General features: G+C 42.8%; 1 protein-coding gene across 1 annotated transcript in view; it reads left to right on the forward strand.

Annotated features, from left to right (window-relative positions):
• Positions 1 to 20,928, forward strand: part of RTF1 (RTF1 homolog, Paf1/RNA polymerase II complex component) — a 28,273-nt gene continuing 7,345 nt past the window's right edge. The window contains exons 1-11 of the mRNA XM_079964753.1: positions 1 to 228; positions 8,343 to 8,453; positions 8,909 to 9,056; positions 10,558 to 10,759; positions 12,197 to 12,311; positions 13,024 to 13,135; positions 15,301 to 15,436; positions 15,937 to 16,114; positions 17,097 to 17,179; positions 17,835 to 17,922; positions 18,001 to 18,108. Of these exons, the coding sequence (XP_079820879.1) occupies positions 151 to 228; positions 8,343 to 8,453; positions 8,909 to 9,056; positions 10,558 to 10,759; positions 12,197 to 12,311; positions 13,024 to 13,135; positions 15,301 to 15,436; positions 15,937 to 16,114; positions 17,097 to 17,179; positions 17,835 to 17,922; positions 18,001 to 18,108 (1,359 nt within the window). The 5' untranslated portion in view covers positions 1 to 150. The remainder of the gene's footprint in view (positions 229 to 8,342; positions 8,454 to 8,908; positions 9,057 to 10,557; positions 10,760 to 12,196; positions 12,312 to 13,023; positions 13,136 to 15,300; positions 15,437 to 15,936; positions 16,115 to 17,096; positions 17,180 to 17,834; positions 17,923 to 18,000; positions 18,109 to 20,928) is intronic.

Raw genomic sequence — 20,928 nt, forward strand, 5'->3', positions numbered from 1 at the left:
TTTGTGTCCCGGGCTCGCTAGCTGGCGGGCGAGCGGCTGGCTCGGCAAAGGCCCGGCCGCTCCGAGTGTCTCGCCGCTCGCGCCTGCGGGGCCCGCCGTGAGGAGCGGCAGCAGCAGCAGCAGCAGTAGCGGAGCGCCGCCAGCGCCGCCATGGTGAAGAAGCGGAAAGGCCGGGTCCTCGTTGACTCCGACACCGAGGACAGCGGCAGCGAGGAGAACCTGGACCAGGTGGGTGAGCCGAGCTGGGCCCAGGGCTTCTCTCCGCGCCCGCCCGCCGCCGCCGCCGCCGGGCTCGCTCTCCGTGGGCGGCTGAGGGGAGCTTTCGGGTCTCCGTCGCTCAGCGTCTGCGGGTGCGTCGGCTTCGGCACCTCGGGGAGGGGCAGAGCGGGGCTCGCGTGTGGGGGGCGATGGCGGGAGGACTCTGGGCACCAAACGTGGGTGAGGAGGAGGCGCAAGGGGGGCGTGGAGCGGGGGGGTGCAAGGCTCCCTCGAAAGCAGGCAGTTCTCTGAGGTGCCCTGGAGGGGGAAATAATATCTCAAGGGGAAGGGGTTTTGTTGTTTTCCTCGTCAGTGACGGGACGGACCCCTCCGCCAGGTGATGGGATGGGCAGGCAACCATGCATCTTGCGCCTGTAGCTCGGGGGCGGCTAGGCTTTGGTCCCCTGGTGTTGCTGAATTCCCGTCAACCCCAGCCAGCGGTCAGGGGCAGTGAGGGTTTTAGTCCAGCATCATCTGGACTAGCCATTGGCTAGCCACCCCCTACTATAGGTTGGGCTCCCACCTAAATAGGAGTCCTTTGAAACTCAATGGTGCTTGATGTTTTGAGGGATAGGGAATAGGTAGCCTGGTTTCTGGACCTTTTGCAACAAATCCGTCTTAGTTCGTGTTTCCTGTCACTGAGAAAAGTCTCCCCCTGCAATGTCCGAGGTTCCCAAAGTGAGTGGTATAGTTCTGACATGCAGCCGGGCAGATGGGGAATTCTGCATAAGGTCTCTCTTAACTTTCCAAGCTTCACAGTCTTCTGTGTTTCATGTTCAGGCTTCCACAGCAAGATCCCTTTTGCCAGATTCTCTCCTTTGTGTGTCTCTTACAATTTTACTAGTCCCCCCACCCCTCTTTGGATACTTCAGCTCTGCTAATAAACATAATATCCATTTTCTCTGGCTTTTGGCAGGGTGCAATCATTTCTGCTTGGTTTAGAGTGCTGGGGTCTGTCTTCCTCTCTAGAGGTTTCTGGAACCTGAACATTTAATGTCTCTTTTCTATGTGTCTTGGTGTATGCAAAGTGCATGGATTGTGAAAAACAAGCACACCAATACAACTTCATTTCTTGGTTAGTAGGGCAGTAGTTTCAGCATCAAAGCTGCAAATTCCATTTTCAGTAAAAGGCAGACCAAAAATTGAACAGGGTACAGAAGAGGAGGACACACCCAGTCTTTTTGTTTCTATCTTCTATTAAGATAATAATAAATAAAAGGGGTGTTCTGTTGCTCTTGAGCCCCTGCTTGGAAAGATCCTTTCATGACCTGCACTCAGACTCAGAGACTCATGTGGGCATTTCCAGCTTGCGTGAACTCTGTGCAAGGTTCAGCCACTCAGGATACAAGTCCTAGTTTGGGGCCTATTCTATCCCAAAGAATCATAGTTCTTAGATCTCCTGGTTTATAGTTGGTTGGCATTGATTTGTCACATTAGACAATGAAGGAGTGTTACAACACTGTTGGAGCGTTACAACACTTGCTGTGACTATAGAGATCAATATGGGAGAGAGATGTTTCATTGCAGCTGGGGCAGTTGAAGGCATCCAGTTGTGCTTCTCTCTGGTGTTTCTTCTCTCTGTGCTCCTCCCAGCGGTCATTCTTCCTCTAGTCACTGCTGTGGATACACAAACTGACTGTCTGTCACCAGGCACTGCAGTCATCTGTGAGGGATTCCCATGTGGTGGGGTTGATGTTGCCAGTCTTCATGTTTCGGTTGCAGACATCTTTGTAACGCAGAGTTGGTCTGCCAATGGGCCTAGTGTTTGAAGCCAGCTCCTCATAGAACACATCCTTGGGGATCCTGCCATCTTCTATTCTGCGGACATGACCAAGCCAAAATAGGTGTCGCTGAGACAGCAGTGTGAACATGCTTGGAAAAACACATCTTTGAGACTGTCCTGCCATGTGATGCCCAAAATCTTCTTGATTGTGTTAAGGATCTCCTGTTCCAAGATTCATCACACCATCCAAGCCACTTGTGCCTCCAGTTGCACAACTGGTAGTTAAACAGCAACAGCTCTAAGAATTCAAATAGCTAGGTGGTGGACTGGTTCATACTGTCAAAGCCTTCTATCAGTCCTCCCTAAACAATATGTAGGAGATACTATGGGTGTTCTGTAGGTGGGGAAAATGCCAATGGATCCAGCCCAACAATGCCTAGGTACTAGACCGTTTTCCATTCCAGAAACTACCACTACAGTGGTACCTCGGGTTACAGACACTTCAGGTTACAGACGCTTCAGGTTACAGACTCTGCTAACCCAGAAATAGCATAATAAGTAACAACAACAACACCACAGTTTAAAAGGCCATTGATTGGCTAAATAAACAAAGAGATTGGAGAAGAGGAAGGTCTTTACCTGGCACCTCAAAAATACGTAACAGAGACGCCAGGGGAGCCTCCCTGGGGAGAGCATTTCACACGCCCGTTCTTGTGTTGCCGCCTTCCAGATACCTCATGGAGGAGCCACATGAAGAAGAGCCTCAGATGATGAGCGCACGGTCCAAATCAGTTCATATGACAAGAACTTGAGGTATTGCAGTCTTGAGCTGTATAAGGCTTTATAGATCAAAACCAGCACTTTGAGGCAGATGAAGATGATGGATTTTGCAGAACTGGCAAAGCTGACAGGAAAAATCTGAAACCAGCATGATCAAGTATTCCAAAACGACTGGAGTAAATTTATATGATATTTGAAAGATTATTGTAAGCAATTAACATCACTAGCAGTGTTGCCTGAAGACTTGTAATGAGAAATTTTCTACCTTTCTATATTTATTTAAATTTCGAGTAATTTCATAATGAGTACAATTAGAATTGGAAAATGTACAAGCTACAATGATATAAAGGTTAATTTTGATAGTCATGAGGCGGAAGTGAAGGAAGTCGATGGCTCTAAGAGCCAGGGTGGTAAAGTGGATAATGATGATGTGAATGTATATAATTAAATGGAAAATAAGTAAAAACTATATATATAGATATAGACACACACACACACACCCCAGCACTTTGAATTGGGCCAGGAAGCTAATTAGTAGTACAGTCGGGCAGGATCAGTGTAATATGCTCAAACTGTCTTGCCCTAGTGAGCAACCAAGCCACTGAATTCTGCACCAACTTAAGTTTCTGAACCATCTTCAGAGGCAGCTCCATGTATAGCACGTTGCAGTAATCAAATTTAGAGGTTACCAGAGCATAGATGACGGACGTTAGGCTATCCCTGTCCAGATAGGGGTGCAGCTGGGCAACCAGCCAAAGCTGATGGAAGGCAACTGTGCAGAAGGGTTGTTCTTATATACAATTGTGCAGTTTCCTGCAGTGGTTTCATGTCTTTCTTTGTCTTCATTTCTGTTCTTGTTGGAGTACTCGTTTAAATGTGTTTTTTCTAGGGATAACTACCATGGTCAAACAGTTGATAGAGGCATTTAACTTCTTCTGATTTGGGCCTTGCCATCTACCACAAGAAAATTTACTTAACCCCTTTGCTGTATTTTGACCAGAAGAGCACTTCACAGTGAGCCCAACTTTCCATTTTTGGCCATTAACAATTGGAGAATACTGTAGTACAGTGGTACCTTGGTACTCAAACAGCTTCGCTCCTGAACAAATCGGCTTTGGTTTGCAAACGTTTTTCGGAAGCTGACCATCTGACATGGTTTCTGCAGCTTCCAACTGAGTGCAGGAAGCTCCTGCAGCCAGTCAGAAGCCGTGCCTTGGTTTTCAAACTGTTTCAGGAGTCGAACAGACTCCCAGAATGGATTAAGTTGGAGAACCAAGGTACCACTGTATGAGTAGAGTGTTTACACCTTACATGATTACTGAAGCTGGGTGCTAAGCAATACCTCTGTTAAATTGCTTCAAAACTCGCAGCCTACTTGAACGGATATGGCCACGGACATCTGAATTAATACTATGTAAAGCACTCATTCTTGAATTCATTGGAAATGTACCCTAGGTGTATACACTTAAGCTCTTTGCTTAAACCTAAATAGTTAATATTAGGATTATAGGTGGCTTAGGAAGCTGGAAAGATAGAAATCAATGTACATTCTTAATGAAAATGTGGCCTTTATGGTACTGTAAATATTAATATCAGGTTTGCTGGTGAAGGTGTAAAGTTGAGACACATAGTTTTTAATAGAGATGCACATTTGGAAATACATTTGGGTGCCTTGTGCCAGTTTGTAAGCAAAACTGCACAGATGTTGTTGTCTGTGTGTAATGCAGTCATCTGATTAGCCATGGAAAGGAATAGCTGGTGGCAGTGGAGAGAGCTAAGGTGAGAAAATGGAGAGGAGGCAAAGATTGGATATCTGGAAGTAGGAGAAGAGAACCTAGTAGACTACTACTAGTACTACTACTAAATGATGATGATGATGATGATAATACAACTTTTTTTTTTTGCATAGAGACTGATTTTGAACCTGATACTTGTGAGCAGATTTTCCATCAATCCCTCCTTCCTTGAAAAACTTGTGAGCAGATTTTCCATCAATCCCTCCTTCCTTGAAAAACTGTGTCCCTGAAAAACTGTTCCAGAGGGTTGGAGCATCTCCCCTTCCTCTTCTCCTTTGGAATTGTCTGGTGGTTCTCAGTCCCTTCCTTAAACAGAAGGAGCCCTTCTATTTATAGAAGGAATGTTGTGGATCCAATATACTGGTTTTAACATCTCTAGGAACCTGTAACTAGTGAGGAAACATTTGATATGGTTATAAAAGAAAACCCCAGAATTTGGTGAGAAAGATCAAACACCCAATAAATATTGCTTGATTTTGGTAATCAACATTTCTGGGCTTATTCACCTGTTTTTCTGTATAGACAGTACTGCTTTTTAGCATTTTTGTTATATACAACAGTGCTTAAGCATTTTTGCTGTCCAGTGACTGCTCATTTGTGCACCAAGCCCTACATGGCATTAAGCATATAGTTTGGGTGCTTTTTATTCAAATTTAAATAGCAATTGTGGGGGTGGGGTGGATTGGAGTTGTAGTGGAGGGGTATATTTTTCAACATATTCCTGTGGTACAATCCTGCTGAAAACCCCCTTCTTTGGCTGCTGTTTACATCTGGTGGGAAGCTGCCATTGGCATCAATATGTAGTCTGACAGCTGTTACTTTGAAAACAACAGCATGCAACACCATGTGCTTCTGATTTTCTTTCAGAGGAAAGGGAGGTATTTTATTTATTCATTGAGAAGCTCTCTTCTCCATGCCAAAATTATCACTGTGCTGTTTATGTTTGGGAAAATGTGTATGCAAATAAAGGATTGTGATGTTAACCTTTCAAGTGCTTAATTAATATAAGCCAGTGTATCAGATTTTGAGGTTAGTTTCTGCTTGTAGCTTAAATCTAGCATTTAAAAGAGAAATTATGATTTTACTACCAAGTGCTAGAACTTTGTGGGTAATGATGAAACTTCAATATTACCTCACTTCCATTTTGCTCACTTCTATAGTTGCTTGGAAACTGTGGGTCTTTCTAAACTATAATAATTCACAGTTGTTGTTGTTGTTTAGTCGTTTAGTCGTGTCCGACTCTTCGTGACCCCATGGACCAGAGAACGCCAGGCACTCCTGTCCTCCACTGCCCCCCGCAGCTTGGTCAGACTCATGCTGGTAACCTCGAAAACACTATCCAACCATCTTGTCCTCTGTCGTCCCCTTCTCCTTGTGCCCTCCATCTTTCCCAACATCAGGGTCTTCTCCAGGGAGTCTTCTCTTCTCATGAGGTGGCCAAAGTACTGGAGCCTCAGCTTCACAATCTGTCCTTCCAGTGAGCACTCAGGGCTGATTTCCTTCAGAATGGAGAGGTTTGATCTTCTTGCAGTCCATGGGACTCTCAAGAGTCTCCTCCAGCACCATAATTCAAAAGCATCAATTCTTCGGCGATCAGCCTTCTTTATGGTCCAGCTCTCACTTCCATACATCACTACTGGGAAAACCATAGCTTTAACTATACGGACCTTTGTTGGCAAGGTGATGTCTCTACTTCTCAAGATGCTGTCTAGGCCTGTCATTGCCCTTCTCCCAAGAAGCAGGCGTCTTTTAATTTCGTGGCTGCTGTCACCATCTAGACCAATATTAGCCAGAAGAAAATGTGAAGCATCTTTCCTTAGCAGGGGAAATGCATATTAGCACAGTCTTACTAAGACAGTGGTCCAGTTAAGATATTTTGCTACCTGGTTTTTCAGACCATGGTTTAGCAATTGGGAGCACACCACAGCATTGCAGACTTATTTGCCCACTCCCACCTACATTCTTCCTCCTTTGCACCCTCGCACCCTCGTAAGTGTTTACAATGGTTTGCCCAGAATAATTTGTTTGAGAGCAATTAATGGTTAATGGTGATTGTAGTTCAGAGGTCACAGAAAACTCTTAAGTTATCACTAACCAGGAAAGGGAGGGGGGAGAAAGTGTATGAGCCCAGGAAAGGGGGACAATCAAGCCTGCAGGGGAGTTCTGATCACCAAAGTTTGATTATCACATAGCATGACATCTGAACCAAGCCTTTATGAGAATTGAAACACATCTTTTAGGTAGCAGGTTCTACTGAAAATTCAATGTATGTTTTTCACTTCCTGTTTTTTTTTTAAATAGCAAACTCAATGATACTTAGAAATCCATCTTCCCTGTAGTGTGCCTTGTTCAGTGGAGTGCTCCCAGTGGTTGAAATTGGGCTGGCTGGAAGGTTTACTTTACACCTCTGGCCTCCTGTGCCAGCCACTGGCCTAGTTAGCATGTCACACTAAGCCACACCGCAGCTTAGTGGCGGGCCTTGGAGCAGAGATTGCAGCGGCTTTGCTTTCCTCTGGCTGAATTAAGTTGCGATTTGGCATAGCATGTTTTCAGGTCAGGCATACTTTTTTTTTTCCCTCCCCAAAAAACCCTATCAATTAACCACAGGACGGCTCATGGTTAGCCTGGAGAGAGCTAAACCATGAGCCTGGGTTTGGATGACACACTAAACCAAACCAGGGCTTAGCTCAGCATAGCATCAGAATGACCGGGAAGGAGCAAAGCTGCCTGTCTCATCTCCTAGAGCCCAAACACCTGTGAAGTAGGCCATTGGGATATGTAGAATTCTGTAGAGATCTGTGTAGCTGTTTGACTGTTGAAGTTACATGTATCAAGCCCTCCCATGTAGTAAGTTGTTACTTAGGGGAGCACTCCAATAAGCAAATGTTCTAATGTGACTCGTGGGCGTGCTTTAAAATGTCTAAGGCGGGGTGGTCCAACACACTGCCTGAGGACTGAATGTGGCCCCTGATACCTTTTTAGGTAGCTCTTGGCAACACTTTATGCCCCCCACAGCCCTCGCACTGCTTTCCAAAGCCAGGTAAGCTGGGTTTTGGGAAAGAAGTATGAGGGCTCTGACAGGGTCCTAGAGTCCTCCGTCCTCCTTTCCAAAGCCTTGTTAGCACTTTCCCAGCTTTGGAAAGGGCTCTAGGACCCTGCCAGATCCTTGCACGTCCTCCCCAAAGCCTGGCACCCCCGTGACAAGGCAGAGTGTGGTCTGCGGGTTCCGTGTCTAAGTATTCTAGTAGCCCACTTGGTATGAAGTTGGACCACCCTGGTCTAAGGACTTGGATTCATGTGTAATATAGTTTGTAATGGGTCCACCTGTTTGCATTTATTATATTGGCTTTTTATGTATTAAAAGTGGACTGCAACAATTCTGTCAAATTGAAAGTCAAACGCGTACACTTAAATTCGCCATATAACCCAGAGCCACAAATGGAGCACAGCGTAAGAAGCATGTGATTCTTTAAAACTTTTCTGAAATAACATTTTTACACATTTCCTAGAAGTTTGTACGGTCAGGCACCTGTGGACTTTACTTAGGAAGGAGTTCAGAGGAGCTGGGTCGCAAAAGAGAAAGCCCTGCTTGTATGCATGCGAAGTTTGTTTTTTAATGATTTGTACAGTGGATTTACACCATGTGATAACACTGGTACTTTAAGGGACAGCATATTTGAAAAACTGATGGGGTTGATGGAGAAGTGATATGGTGAAAATTGTGTCTCTAATAGGGTTAGAGTCTTTTCATTTTAAAGGTAACAGTATATTTATTCTCCTACCAGGAGCTTTTATCACTTGCCAAACGGAAACGTGGTGACTCTGAGGAAAAAGAAGCACCTGCTAGTAAACCTACAGCATCTTCAGATTCTGAGACTTCAGACAGCGATGTAGAGGTACGCTTTTCTACAAGAATAAGTGGATTGCATCAAATCAGTGTGGATTCTGCAATATAAATCAATACAGTGGTGCCTCGCAAGACGAAAATAATCCGCTCCGCGAGTCTCTTCGTCTAGCGGTTTTTTCGTCTTGCGAAGCATCCCTATTAGCGGATTAGCGCTATTAGCGGCTAAGCGGCTTAGCAGCTTAGAAAAAGGGGGGGGGAAACTCACAAGACTCGCAAGATGTTTTCGTCTTGCGAAGCAAGCCCATAGGGAAATTCGTCTTGCGAAGCATCTCGAAAAACGGAAAACCCTTTCGTCTAGCGGGTTTTTCGTCTTGCGAGGCATTCGTCTTGCGGGGCACCACTGTATTATAATCTGGGCTTCTCTTGTAGTTTGTCCTATCTCCTGTAAAATTAACTTGATTGTTTGGGAAAGCCATGATTCACTTCATTTCTCCTGTGATACAGTGGACAGTCGGAGGTTCTAAAAACAAAAAGAAAGTGAAAACTGGGAAAGCAGAGAAAAAAGGAGCCATGAAGAAACAGATGAACAAAGCAGCCTCATCAGGCAGTTCTGATAAAGAAAGCTCAGCAGAGAGCTCAGCACCTGAAGAGGGTAAGAGGATGCACCATGTCAGTAATGTGGGTGGTTTTCTGTAGGCACTCATTTTCTGTTGGGCTTAGATTGTTCTTCCAGGTCAGATTATTTTTATATTTGCAGTAAGCTATGCTGAAGTACTAAAAGCATATGTAAAACACTGGTGTGCTTGTTTAACATTTCCTATCACTCTAGATATTTAGATGTAAAGGGCAAGAAAGGGACAATGGTTTAAGCCTTCCGTAATAAGATACATGTAATTTTATTTTCCTGGTCTGTTCTAATCATTTTTTCCTCCCTCTACAAATCTAGTGTGGGATTCATCTAATGCAGGCATAGGCAAACTTGGCCTTCCAGATGTTTTGGGACTGCAACTCCCATCATCGCTGGCCACTGGTCCTGTTAGCTAGGGATGGTGGGAGATGTAGTCCAAAAAGAAGAAGAGGAGGAACAGGAGTTTGGATTTGATATCCTGCTTTATCACTACCCTAAGAAGTCAAAGCAGCTAATAATCTCCTTTCCCTTCCTCCCTCACAACAAACACTCTGTGAGGTGAGTGAAGCTGAGAGACTTCAGAGAAGTGTGACTAGCCCAAGGTCACCCAGCAGATGCATGTGGAGGAGCAGGGACGCGAACCCAGTTCACCAGATTACGAGTCTACCACTCTTAACCACTGCTCCACACTGGCTCTGGAGGGTCGAGTTTGCCTATGCCTGATCTAATGAGTCTCATTAGTGAAGCCCTATGCAAGTATTGGGAGAACCTCCAGAACAGTGTGCAGAGGGGGGGCAATATTAAATTCCTCCCCTAGTGTCTTGGACCATTCTTGTGATTGTCTGAGCTATACGCTAATAGTATTCAGCCGCTTGCTATTGTGTATGAGGCCGCTCCTTTATTCTTTGCACTGGAGGTGAGAAATCTGTGGTCCTTCAGGTCTTGTTGGACTCCCATCAGCCACAAACAGCATGATTAATGGTAAGAGTTGACAAGTTTTTCTTTCCCTTAAGGAATGTGTTTCATTTACCATTGCTGTAGCCTGCTTTGAACCCTTGGAGTAAAACGAATAATACATCTGAATGTGGCTTTGGTATTCTCAGTATTGTAATCTTTCTGACATTCTTAGACCTTTGGGCTGCACCTGTACTTTTTGCCTAAAAGTTATTTTCTTTTACAATCCTGCAACTCCATCCTATGCAGAGGCCCACATACTCTATTAATTTTACTTTATTAAGGAGTAACAAAAGATATAATAATGTGTATGCATTTTCTCCTGCCATAGTTGAGGTTTGCTAGGGATACTTTCTACTTTCTCACAGGTATGTGTGTATTTTAGTGCCACCAGTGTACATGGCATGCTCCAAAGTAGTAAAGGAAAAGACAGGTACCTGCCTGAGGAGCTTAGAATACAAAGTTAGATGGTGATGGGGAGAAGGGGAAGCAATAGTAACAAGGAATGTATGCCTTTATCTGGAGTTCTGCAGTTGACTCAGCAGAATGGATTCTTTCTGTTTTGTTTCAGGTGAAGTGTCTGACTCTGAAAGCAATAGCTCTTGTTCCAGCTCAGACTCTGATTCATCTTCAGAAGATGAGTTCACTGATGGCTATGGGGAGGACCTCATGGGTGATGAAGAAGACAGAGCTCGGCTAGAACAGATGACAGAAAAGGAGAGGGAGCAGGAGTTGTTTAATCGGATAGAGAAGAGAGAAGTTCTAAAGAGGAGGTGAGGTTTATGATTAAAGGCTAACTTAAATAACAATTTCAGTGCCCTCTACATATGCAACACACACCCTCATGTCTGTATTTCTAGTAAGCTTGCTAGTTCTCATTTGGTCAATGTCTACTTCTGCTCAGTATTGGTAGGATACCTGCATATCATTTCCCAGCTGGTTTGGTTTTTTTTTTAAAAAAAAAAGATAGAAATGAGTTAATGCAGATTACAAAATTACCCTTTGCAGGGTGCAAGAAATTGTCAGAATGTGTTGTTTTTGTTTCCTACCTATATTAGATATAGATACACACTACACACGCATATACATATAAAAACACAAACAAATAGTGTCATACCAACAGATCTCCAACCTACTGAAAATTAAATACAGGAAGATGATAGAAAAAATTGCACTTCCCTCAATAAAAGTGCTTTTCAATTCTATTTCAAATAATTATATTTAAATGCATTTAGAGAGAATCTGCTTTTGCTAGGAAAAGTAGAAAACGAATTCTACCTGTTTCAGGCCCAACTTCTGACTCTCGAACTGCTAGGAAAAATCAAATAGTCATTTTCTGTAGTTTGCACAGCATAAGTCCTGCACAGCATAGGTCCCGTCAGGTTGTTCTTACAGTCTAGTATGGAACCGAACAGCATGGAGAATTTCATTTGCAGCTGTTCGGATTTCAGTTTCAAGCAAAATCCTGGTCAGATAAAGCTTGCAATTTCTAGGCATAACCAAGCAACTTTTGTTCTCACCATTCTAAATCTGACTGCAGGACTGAGCTTCTCATGTATACAGTTCAAATTCAGTAGGTTCTGAACATAACTTGGTTGTTAGTTTGGTGGATGGCTCTGTACATCTATCTGAACCCTTCCCACTGTCCTAGAGTAGTCATGCTTTAAAGTGATCAATCCCATCAACTCAAACACTTAGCCTCACCTGCCAGCTTCTAGATCTGGTATTTTGCTTTGAAACTGAGCAACAAGTCACCTGATTTTGCTAGTAATTTGCCTAGTCTGTAACAGTAATGGGTGGACATGTTTTTCACCCACCTTTAGTGTAACTATTATTACAGTCTATTCCTGCTTATAGTTCTCTTGCTTTAGAGCAGGGTTGGGAAGCCACTATTCAGATTCATCCCATAACTGGAGCTGGGAGAGAGAAGTGGTGATGCTAAAAAAAAAGTTTGTTGAAAGAGACAAAAGATATGTCCCTCTGCATCCAGCTCCTGCCTCACCCACTTTTGGGCTTTAGTAACTGCCATCTCTAGCCCCACTCACCCCCCAATCTATGCTGCTGTCCCCCAGGAAATGGGATTGTTGGCATACAAAAATGGCTTCCCATCCCTTTTTCATCTATTATAATATTTCATCCTCCCTTGACTTCTAATGATGTGTGAAAGCGACTGCAGGTTCTTACTCATTTTCCCCTTGTTTTGAGCCCAGGTTTGAAATAAAAAAGAAATTAAAGACAGCAAAAAAGAAAGAAAAGAAAGAGAAAAAGAAGAAACAAGAAGAAGAGCAGGAGAAGAAAAAACTCACCCAGATCCAGGAATCCCAGGTAAGAACAGAGCAAGCTCACTTTACCAGGTGATGACAAATGCCTAAAACCAGGTGTTTATGGTGTGAAATTACTCAGATGTTTGTGATGTGAAATCACTCAGATGTTTGTGATGTGAAATCACTTAGATTCCAGTTCATCATGCACCTTCATCCTAACCAAACCAGATTAAATAATGGTCTCAATGAAAACTGAACAGGAGCAATGTATTTTTGTCTTGTCTTCCATTATTCTTTATATAGGTAGCAGTCCTTTGGTAAACCATTTTTAGGAAGTATCTGTTGTAATGTAGCAAAAAGAAGACTCTTATGACACTATAAAGGCTAACAGATTTATAATCAAAAAATCTGAGGTGCCACTGGACTCCATTTTTGGAAAATCATGTAATCACTTTCTGTTATGCCAATGGGACCAATAACAGAGCTACAGTAGCTTTTCTGCACTTCTGGATGACATATTTGCATGCAGAAATGGTCTGTTTAAATGCCCTCTTCTTCAGATAAGTTAATGAAGTGGTGCAGTATAAAACCTTTTTTAGAATAAATTCCAGGCCAGCTTTAAATGGTCATTACAAACCAAATTTTGCAAATAATCCAGAAGACTTCAAAACATTGTAAAGAGAACTGATGTGGATGAAAGTGTATGTAAGTGTAGTTATTTTGGGGCATGAGCTCTAAGTAGCTATTATAAAGGTTGCTGTGTGTTTCCATAGGTAATGTCACACAATAAAGAGCGACGGTCAAAGCGAGATGAAAAATTGGATAAGAAATCCCAAGCCATGGAAGAACTGAAAGCAGAAAGGGAGAAAAGGAAGAACAGAACAGGTTAGTTCAAAAGCCCATGAAAAGGATCAATTGTGGAGTACATTTCCAGTTAAAGAATGTGGGTGCTCCTTGATGCCCAGGGACTACACCCTTTACAGAGCCTTGATTTCGTTTAACTAACTGTGGAGGGAGGCACAGTTCATTGCTACCACATTCCCACAAATTTCCTGATTACTTTTTATTCAGTGACCTTACATGCCTTTAAGGGCCATTAACTTGTATGTTCATAGTAAGTGATAGACTTATGCCCTCAATATCAGGCATAGGCAAACTCGGCCCTCCAGATGTTTTGGGACTACAGCTCCCATCATCCCTAGCTAACAGGACCAGTGGTCAGGGATGATGGGAGTTGTAGTCCCAAAACATCTGTAGGGCTGAGTTTGCCTATGCCTGCTCAATATGAACTAAAAAGCTTCTCCAGTGCTCACTGCCAAAGCACCCTGATAATGTAGGGACTAGGCACAAGCTACGCAAAAGTTTTATTCTTTCCTGAATGTCATTGGCTGGGGATACTGATATTTCTGTTAAGATTTAATTTGTGTTTTTCCTGACGGGATGGTCAGGAAATACAGGAAGCTGCCTTTTATGGAGTCATACTACTGATCCATCAAGCCCAGTATCTTCTACATTGGCAGCTTTCAATGGTTTCAGACAAGGGTCTCTCCCAGTCCTGCCTGGAGATGGTGGGAATTGAACCTGGGGCCTGTGTGGGTTTTTTACTAGAACTAAAGAGCCACAAGCCTTAAGAATTAAAAGATTCAGAGCCCAGGAATATTGGGTATCAGAGCTAAACGGAAGTCATAGTCCTTCTACTTTTTGCCTCAAAACTTTCTTTAGTTTATCAGGCAAATTCAGATTGGGCGTGTGGAATCATTTCCTTGCTACTTTTGTTATAAGATTGAGAATCAGAAACCTTTCTTGAGCTGATGCAAATCTTCCAGAGATCAATCTTCTGCCCACTCTTGCATTAGAGCATCTGATTTTGTGAGCTTCCTGCACTTTAAAACGATATCCCAAAAAGGAAACAATGTTCATTCTTTAACATGGCTATAGCCCTTAATTAACTCCTTTTCCCTTAACTAACAACCAAGATGTTGGGGTTTTTATGCATCAGTGACACACACAGTGGAAGTAGACTATTTGACAGTTAATCAGGCTACTCTTTTCAAAGCACTTTACTTGGAATTATTTGTATGTGCTATTGATTTGCAGACTTCTAATGTTAACATTTAGGGAAAAGCTTATTTTTATTTTATTTCCTCTTACAGCTTCATCTAATAACCATGATATAAATGTAAATGCAAATGACAACTGTTATCCATCTTGTATTGGGATATCTGTCTGGCTCACTTGCACTTTTTAATTAAGATATTTCTAACACACCCTTCATCCATGGATTCCACAGTAGGATATATTGCATAGTTACGAAACATCAATTACATAAAAATCAATGTTGTTCATGCTGTGTTTTGTCCCCAGCAGCTAAGTTTTTAAAAGGCAATGGGTACAAAACAAATGTTCTTTGTTCATGTTTTGTCTTGCAGCTAATGCTAGAGGAATCATATGTGGGCAGTTCTTTGGATTTAATGGACACCAGTAAATGTATTTCTTTAGCATTTACAAGTGAACATTATACACCTGTGTTGCTTTGAACAGCAGTATGTCCTAATAACAGCTCCTTAATAGTGTCTCGTCAGAAGGTGCACAGATGGCAATATATCTACCATCTGTGCTCTGGTATCCACCAGAGTTCAGAGTGTGAACACATTTTACTAATTCAGAATTCATATAAAGAGACATGCAAATTGCCAGTGCACATAAACTAATTTTTGTATGATTGTGTTGAAGAGCTTCCCATGTAAATCTAACATGTAATTTATTTCTAAGGTTTATATCCAAGATACATAATGAAGTAAGATGTGGTAGATGAATAGCAATCTCCTTTACTCAAATGCAGCAATCAGTAAAGCTTAATTTGAGCCAAAAAGAATTCAGCCATGCTTAGCCCTGGAACTCAGCTTGGAAGAAAAAAAAAATGTGAACAGGGCTAACAGCATGGGCTCCCTTGAGGCAATACCTGGTTGGAGCCTTACTTATTTTAACTAAAGGAGTCTCTGGTCAAGGAAACTGAACAGAAGAGAATTATGTCATTTTTCCCTTTTTAGCTGAGTTGCTTTTAAAGAAGCAGCCATTAAAAACGAGTGAAGTTTACTCAGATGATGAAGAGGAAGAAGAAGACGATAAATCTAGTGAGAAAACTGATCGTTCATCCAGATCTTCATCTTCGGATGAGGAGGAAGAGTAAGTACTGAAGTACTGCTTGAGGGCAGTGAATAAAGCTGTATACCTTTCATAGTATTCTGTGTGGGCTATGCTTGTTTTCATCTTATGAGAGAGGCAGTGTGCTGTAGTAGGACTGGGGAAGCCCACTTTCAATATTTAAGGAACACTGGGTAACCTTTGGCCATTCACTACCTGTCAGCCCAATCTGCCTCACAAGATCGTTGTGGGGATCAAATGGAAGACAGGAGAACCATTTGCACCACCTTGAACCCTTTAGCGTACAGGTGAGATAACTGGCTTTCACTTGCTTGCTTTCCCAATAATAAACTCCCCCCATCCATTTTTAAAGAACCAGTTAAAATACTTTACTGCAAGGGCTTTGCTGAAGTTTTGTTTAAAGTGAAGGGTTCCACCACTATAAAAATAAAAATTGAGAACCACTGTGTTAATGTGTGGATTTTGTTACGTGAGTGTGGCACTCTCATTCTATTTGAATATTTCCTCCTGTGTCATGCTAGGAAAGAAGAAATCCCTCCTAAATCACAGCCAGTGTCCTTGCCTGAAGAACTGAATCGGGTTCGATTATCTCGACACAAACTAGAACGATGGTGTCACATGCCTTTCTTTGCCAAGACGGTCACTGGCTGCTTTGTGCGCATCGGCATAGGAAACCACAATAGCAAACCAGTTTACAGAGTGAGTATATCCTTGATTAAACCCAATTCCTGTTGACACCAGAAGCAGCAGGACACTACAAATATATGGTGACGGGAAAGCGGGTAATTACACAACACAATATTAGTTATGAAGCCCTTTTACTTATCCCACCTTGCTGTCCTCTTTTTCTTAATAAATACCAAGATCTATAGAATCCCTTGTTTAACCAGTGGAACGGACAACACAACAGAATGCATTCCCTGCTGCAGCTCTCTGTGCACCCCAGAATCTGTTTCAAAAGGTTGGAAGACCCTCCAGAGCAGATGAGGGGAGGTACCAAGGGAGTACAGCAGTGAGAAGAGGAAGGGGAATTTCTCTTGTAGAACTAGAAGTCCACTGTTGTGAAATTAGCTGCCACCTGTTATGTTGGGTCCAAATTTAACCATCTGCCAACAGAAAGGTTTTTGATTCCGCAGAGGAATGCAGCTGATAACAATGAAAATGAGTATTATTGCATACCTCTGGTGCTCTGGAGCATCCTCTGACCTGCTGAGGGAAAGGGGATTTAGCAAAAGTCATTATCTCCGTTTCATTGCTGGGAGAATCTTCTAAGCAGAACTTCTAAGGCAGCCTTTCTCAACCTGTGGGTCCCCAGATGTTGTTGAACTACAACTCCCATCACCCCTAGCTAGCAAGGCCAGAGCTCAGGGATGATGGGAGTTGTAGTCCAACAACATCTGGGGACCCACAGGTTGAGAACCGCTGTTCTAAGGGAATACGCGCACCACTAGGAACAATTCTCGATCCAAGCCATTGCAATTTAAATGTTGCCATTATACTTTGTTTATGAGATAAGGCCTTATTGCTTCAGAAGCAAAGAACACCATTACAGATGTGCCAGTAGGCATGGCATTTTGTTCCAGCTCCATCTAGACGCTCCTTCTTAAGTCTGCCTCTTCTTGACTCCTTTCCCCCTTCATGGAAGTACTCATCTTTTTTCACTTTATCTTTATTTATATAGGTGGCAGAAATAACAGGTGTTGTAGAAACTGCAAAGGTTTATCAGCTTGGAGGTACCAGGACAAACAAAGGGTTGCAGTTAAGGTAAGACCTGCTCCATCATTTTGAGAGCGTGGTATATGAGAGGTGAATTCCAAAATACTTCTATCCTTGAGTAGTAGGAAGCTGATAAATTTCTGTCAGGGTATTGAGCACAGAGGAGTTTATCCAATGAAGTTGTTCCATTTGCACAAGGACTTCCTCATGCGCAACAGAATTCACAGGACGCTCCCACTGAAGGACTGGAGGGGAGGCAATTTTTGCCTATTCCTTCTTTCCCCTGTGCTCTTTGAAATACTTCTCCAGAGGCTTCAGGGACCCTCAAAGAGTGTGGGAGGTGGCTTGAGGAGCAAAAGGGAAATCTATGAAAATTGCTTCCTCCATCAGGACCTTCTCCTTGATTTCAGGCCTTCCCAATATTTTCCTTAGAGATATGAAAAAAATGGAGCGTCCAAACAAATATTTGAGTGAAACTGATTGAATGTATGCTATGTTATTCCTACTAACATTTCCCCCTTCACCGTTTCCAGCAAATTTATAATGTGTCTTCCTGTAGCAAAGTTAGAGTTAGCATAACATAGTCACTATACAGAGGTATACTTAGTAGCCAGGTATAAATGCACTTTATATCTGTCTCCTGCTGCCCTGCCCTTGGGAAGGTGCTGTGGAATGATGGCTCCTTTTTTCCTTCTCTGTGCAGGCATGGCAGTGACCAGCGTGTGTTCCGCTTAGAATTTGTCTCCAATCAAGAATTCACAGAGAGCGAGTTCATGAAGTGGAAGGAAGCTGTAAGTATTTCCATTTTTCCAAACAGGAGTGTTGAATGGTGAATGAAGTACTCTGACACTATTTCTCTTAACATCTAGATGTTTTCTGCCGGGATGCAGCTACCAACACTAGATGAGATAAACAAGAAGGACATGTCTATCAAAGAAGCCCTCAACTATAAATTCAATGACCAGGACATTGAGGAGGTAAATGAAGAAAATGTACTTTTGAGCTGAACCCATACAATTGAAGGTTCACAATGGAAAGGTAGGTGAGCTCTTAGATGTTCTCAGGTGCCAGATTCTAGTTCTGTAAAGATAAGATGGGTTAGACTTCCTGTTCGTGTTGGGAAAGACATCGTATTGGAAAAGACTGTTTATATTGGGAATGGGAAACCTGTGGCCACCCAGATTTTGTTGGACTCACATCAGCCCAAAGCAGCAGCACCAGTGGTCAGGGATGATGAGAATTGTAGCCCAAAAATGTCTGGAGGTCTATGGATTCCCTATCTCTGGTTCTTATCCTATTTTAGTGTTGTTGGCATATCACAGTTACTCTACTTACTTCAGATTTGCAAAAGTTAGATCACAGCAGAAGTAGGACTTGTATTCTATTGTAAGTAAGGCACTAAAGACTAGGTTTGTAAGGGAGGAGGAGAGATGGGTTGTTGTTTTTTAGCATCTGCCCACAGGAGAAATTAGCTGGGCTCTGCGGTACTTACCGTATTTTTTGCTCTATAAGACACACTTTTTCCCTCCTAAAAAGTAAGGGGAAATGTGTCAAAACAAAATAAAAAAAATTCCTTCCAGTAGCACCTTAAAGACCAACTAAGTTCTTGGTATGAGCTTTCATGTGCATGCACACTTCTTCAGATACACTGAAACAGAAGTCACCAGACCCTTCTATATAGTGAGAAGGTGGGGAGGGGTATTACTCAGAAGGGTGGTGGGATTGGGTGATTGGCAGATAGCTGTGATGAGCCTGTTGACGACTCTTAACGACTGCAATAGGTCTTACAGGAAAAAGCAAGGGGTGAGAAGGTGAAAAATGGCTTTGTCATGTATAATGAGATAAGAATCCAATGTCTTTGTTCAGACCAGGTCTCTCCATGGTTTTAAGTTTGGTGATAAGTTGCAATTCAGCAGCTTCTCTTTCCAGTCTATTTCTGAAATTCCTTTGTAATAGAACAGCTACTTTGAGATCTTGTATAGAATGTCCTGGGAGATTGAAGTGTTCTCCTATTGGTTTCTCTGTCTTGTGGTTCCTGATGTCGGATTTATGTCCGTTTATTCTTTGGCGTAAGGTTTGGCCTGTTTGTCCAATATAGAGAGCTGAAGGACACTGTTGGCATTTGATGGCATACACAATGTTAGACGATGAGCAATTAAATAGTCCCGAGATGGTATGTGTGATGTTGTTGGGGCCAGTAATGGTGTTGTCCGGGTGTATGTGGCAGCAAAGTTGGCATCTGGGTTTATTGCAGGCTCTGGTGCCAGTGTCCGTGTTAAGTCTGGTTGTAGTATTATTGTGGGTTAGGAGTTGTTTAAGATTGGGTGGCTGTCTGTAGGCAATGAAAGGTCTTCCTCCCAGAGCTTGAGAAAGAGAACTGTCATTGTCCAGGAGAGGTTGTAGATCTCTGATGATGCGTTGTACTGTTTTAACTTGGGAGCTGTATGTGATGACTAGAGGTGTTCTGTTATTTTCTTTTTTGGGTCTGTCTTGCAGCAAGTTCTCTCTGGGTATCAGTCTGGCTCTGTTGATCTGTTGTCTGACTTCATCTGCTGGGTATTTTAGTTCTAAAAAGGTTTGCTGTAGATCTCTTAGGTGAGAGTCTCTGTCTGTAGAATTGGAGCAGATGCGGCTGTAACATAGTGCCTGGCTATATACAATGGACTGTTTGGTATGTTTGGGATGGTAGCTAGAGGCATGTAGATATGTTTGTCGGTCAGTTGGTTTACGGTATAAGGTGGTGTCTATGCGCCCATCCTGTATTTTTATAGTAGTGTCCAAAAAATGTATTTCTTGCATAGATTGATTCATTGTTAGGTTGATTGTGGGGTGAAAATCATTGAATTTCTGGTGGAAGGTGTCCAGGGTCTGTTGACCATGTGTCCAGATGATAAAAATATCGTCAATGTATCGCAGGTACAAGAGAGGTTTGAGTGGGTAGGAGTTTAGGAAACGTTCTAAATCCGCCATGAAGATGTTGGCATACTGTGGGGCCATGCGGGTGCCCATTGCTGTGCCGCTGATCTGAAGGAACAGGTCGTCACTGAATTTGAAGTTGTTGTGGGTAAAGACAAATTGGCAGAGTTTGGTAGCAAAGTCCGCTGTGGTTTTATCTGAAATGGTGTTCCTTATAGCTTGTAAACCATCGTTGTGTGGGATGTTGGTATACAGAGATTCCACATCCATAGTAGCTAGTATAGTATTGTTGGGAAGATTATTAAAAGATTGTATTTTCCTCAGAAAATCTGTGGTGTCACGTACATAGCTGGGAGCACTGATGGCATATGGTTTCAGAACAGAGTCCATATAACCGGAGACACCCACTGTAATAGTGCCAATACCTGAAATGATGGGGCGTCCTGGATTTCCTGGTTTGTGTATTTTAGGTAGAAGATAGAAAGTTCCTGGTCGAGGTTCTGTTGGTGTGTTTGTGAGGATCTGTTCTTGGATGTGTGGGGGTAGCTCCTTAACAATCTTGTTCAGTTCTTTTTTGTATTCTTGTGTGGGGTCTGAGTCCAATTTTACGTAAAAGGCGGTATTGGAAAGTTGTCTGTGAGCCTCCTGAATGTAGTCAGTTTTGTTCATGATGACGACAGCTCCACCTTTGTCTGCTTCTTTAATTATAATGTCTGGGTTGTTTCTGAGATTATCTATGGCTCTCCTTTCAGCATGGTTTAGATTTTGTTGTAACCTTACGCCAAAGAATAAACGGACATAAATCCGACATCAGGAACCACAAGACAGAGAAACCAATAGGAGAACACTTCAATCTCCCAGGACATTCTATACAAGATCTC

This window comes from Podarcis cretensis (assembly GCF_951804945.1).
Source record: "Podarcis cretensis genome assembly, chromosome: 1".
Lineage (NCBI taxonomy): Eukaryota > Metazoa > Chordata > Lepidosauria > Squamata > Lacertidae > Podarcis > Podarcis cretensis.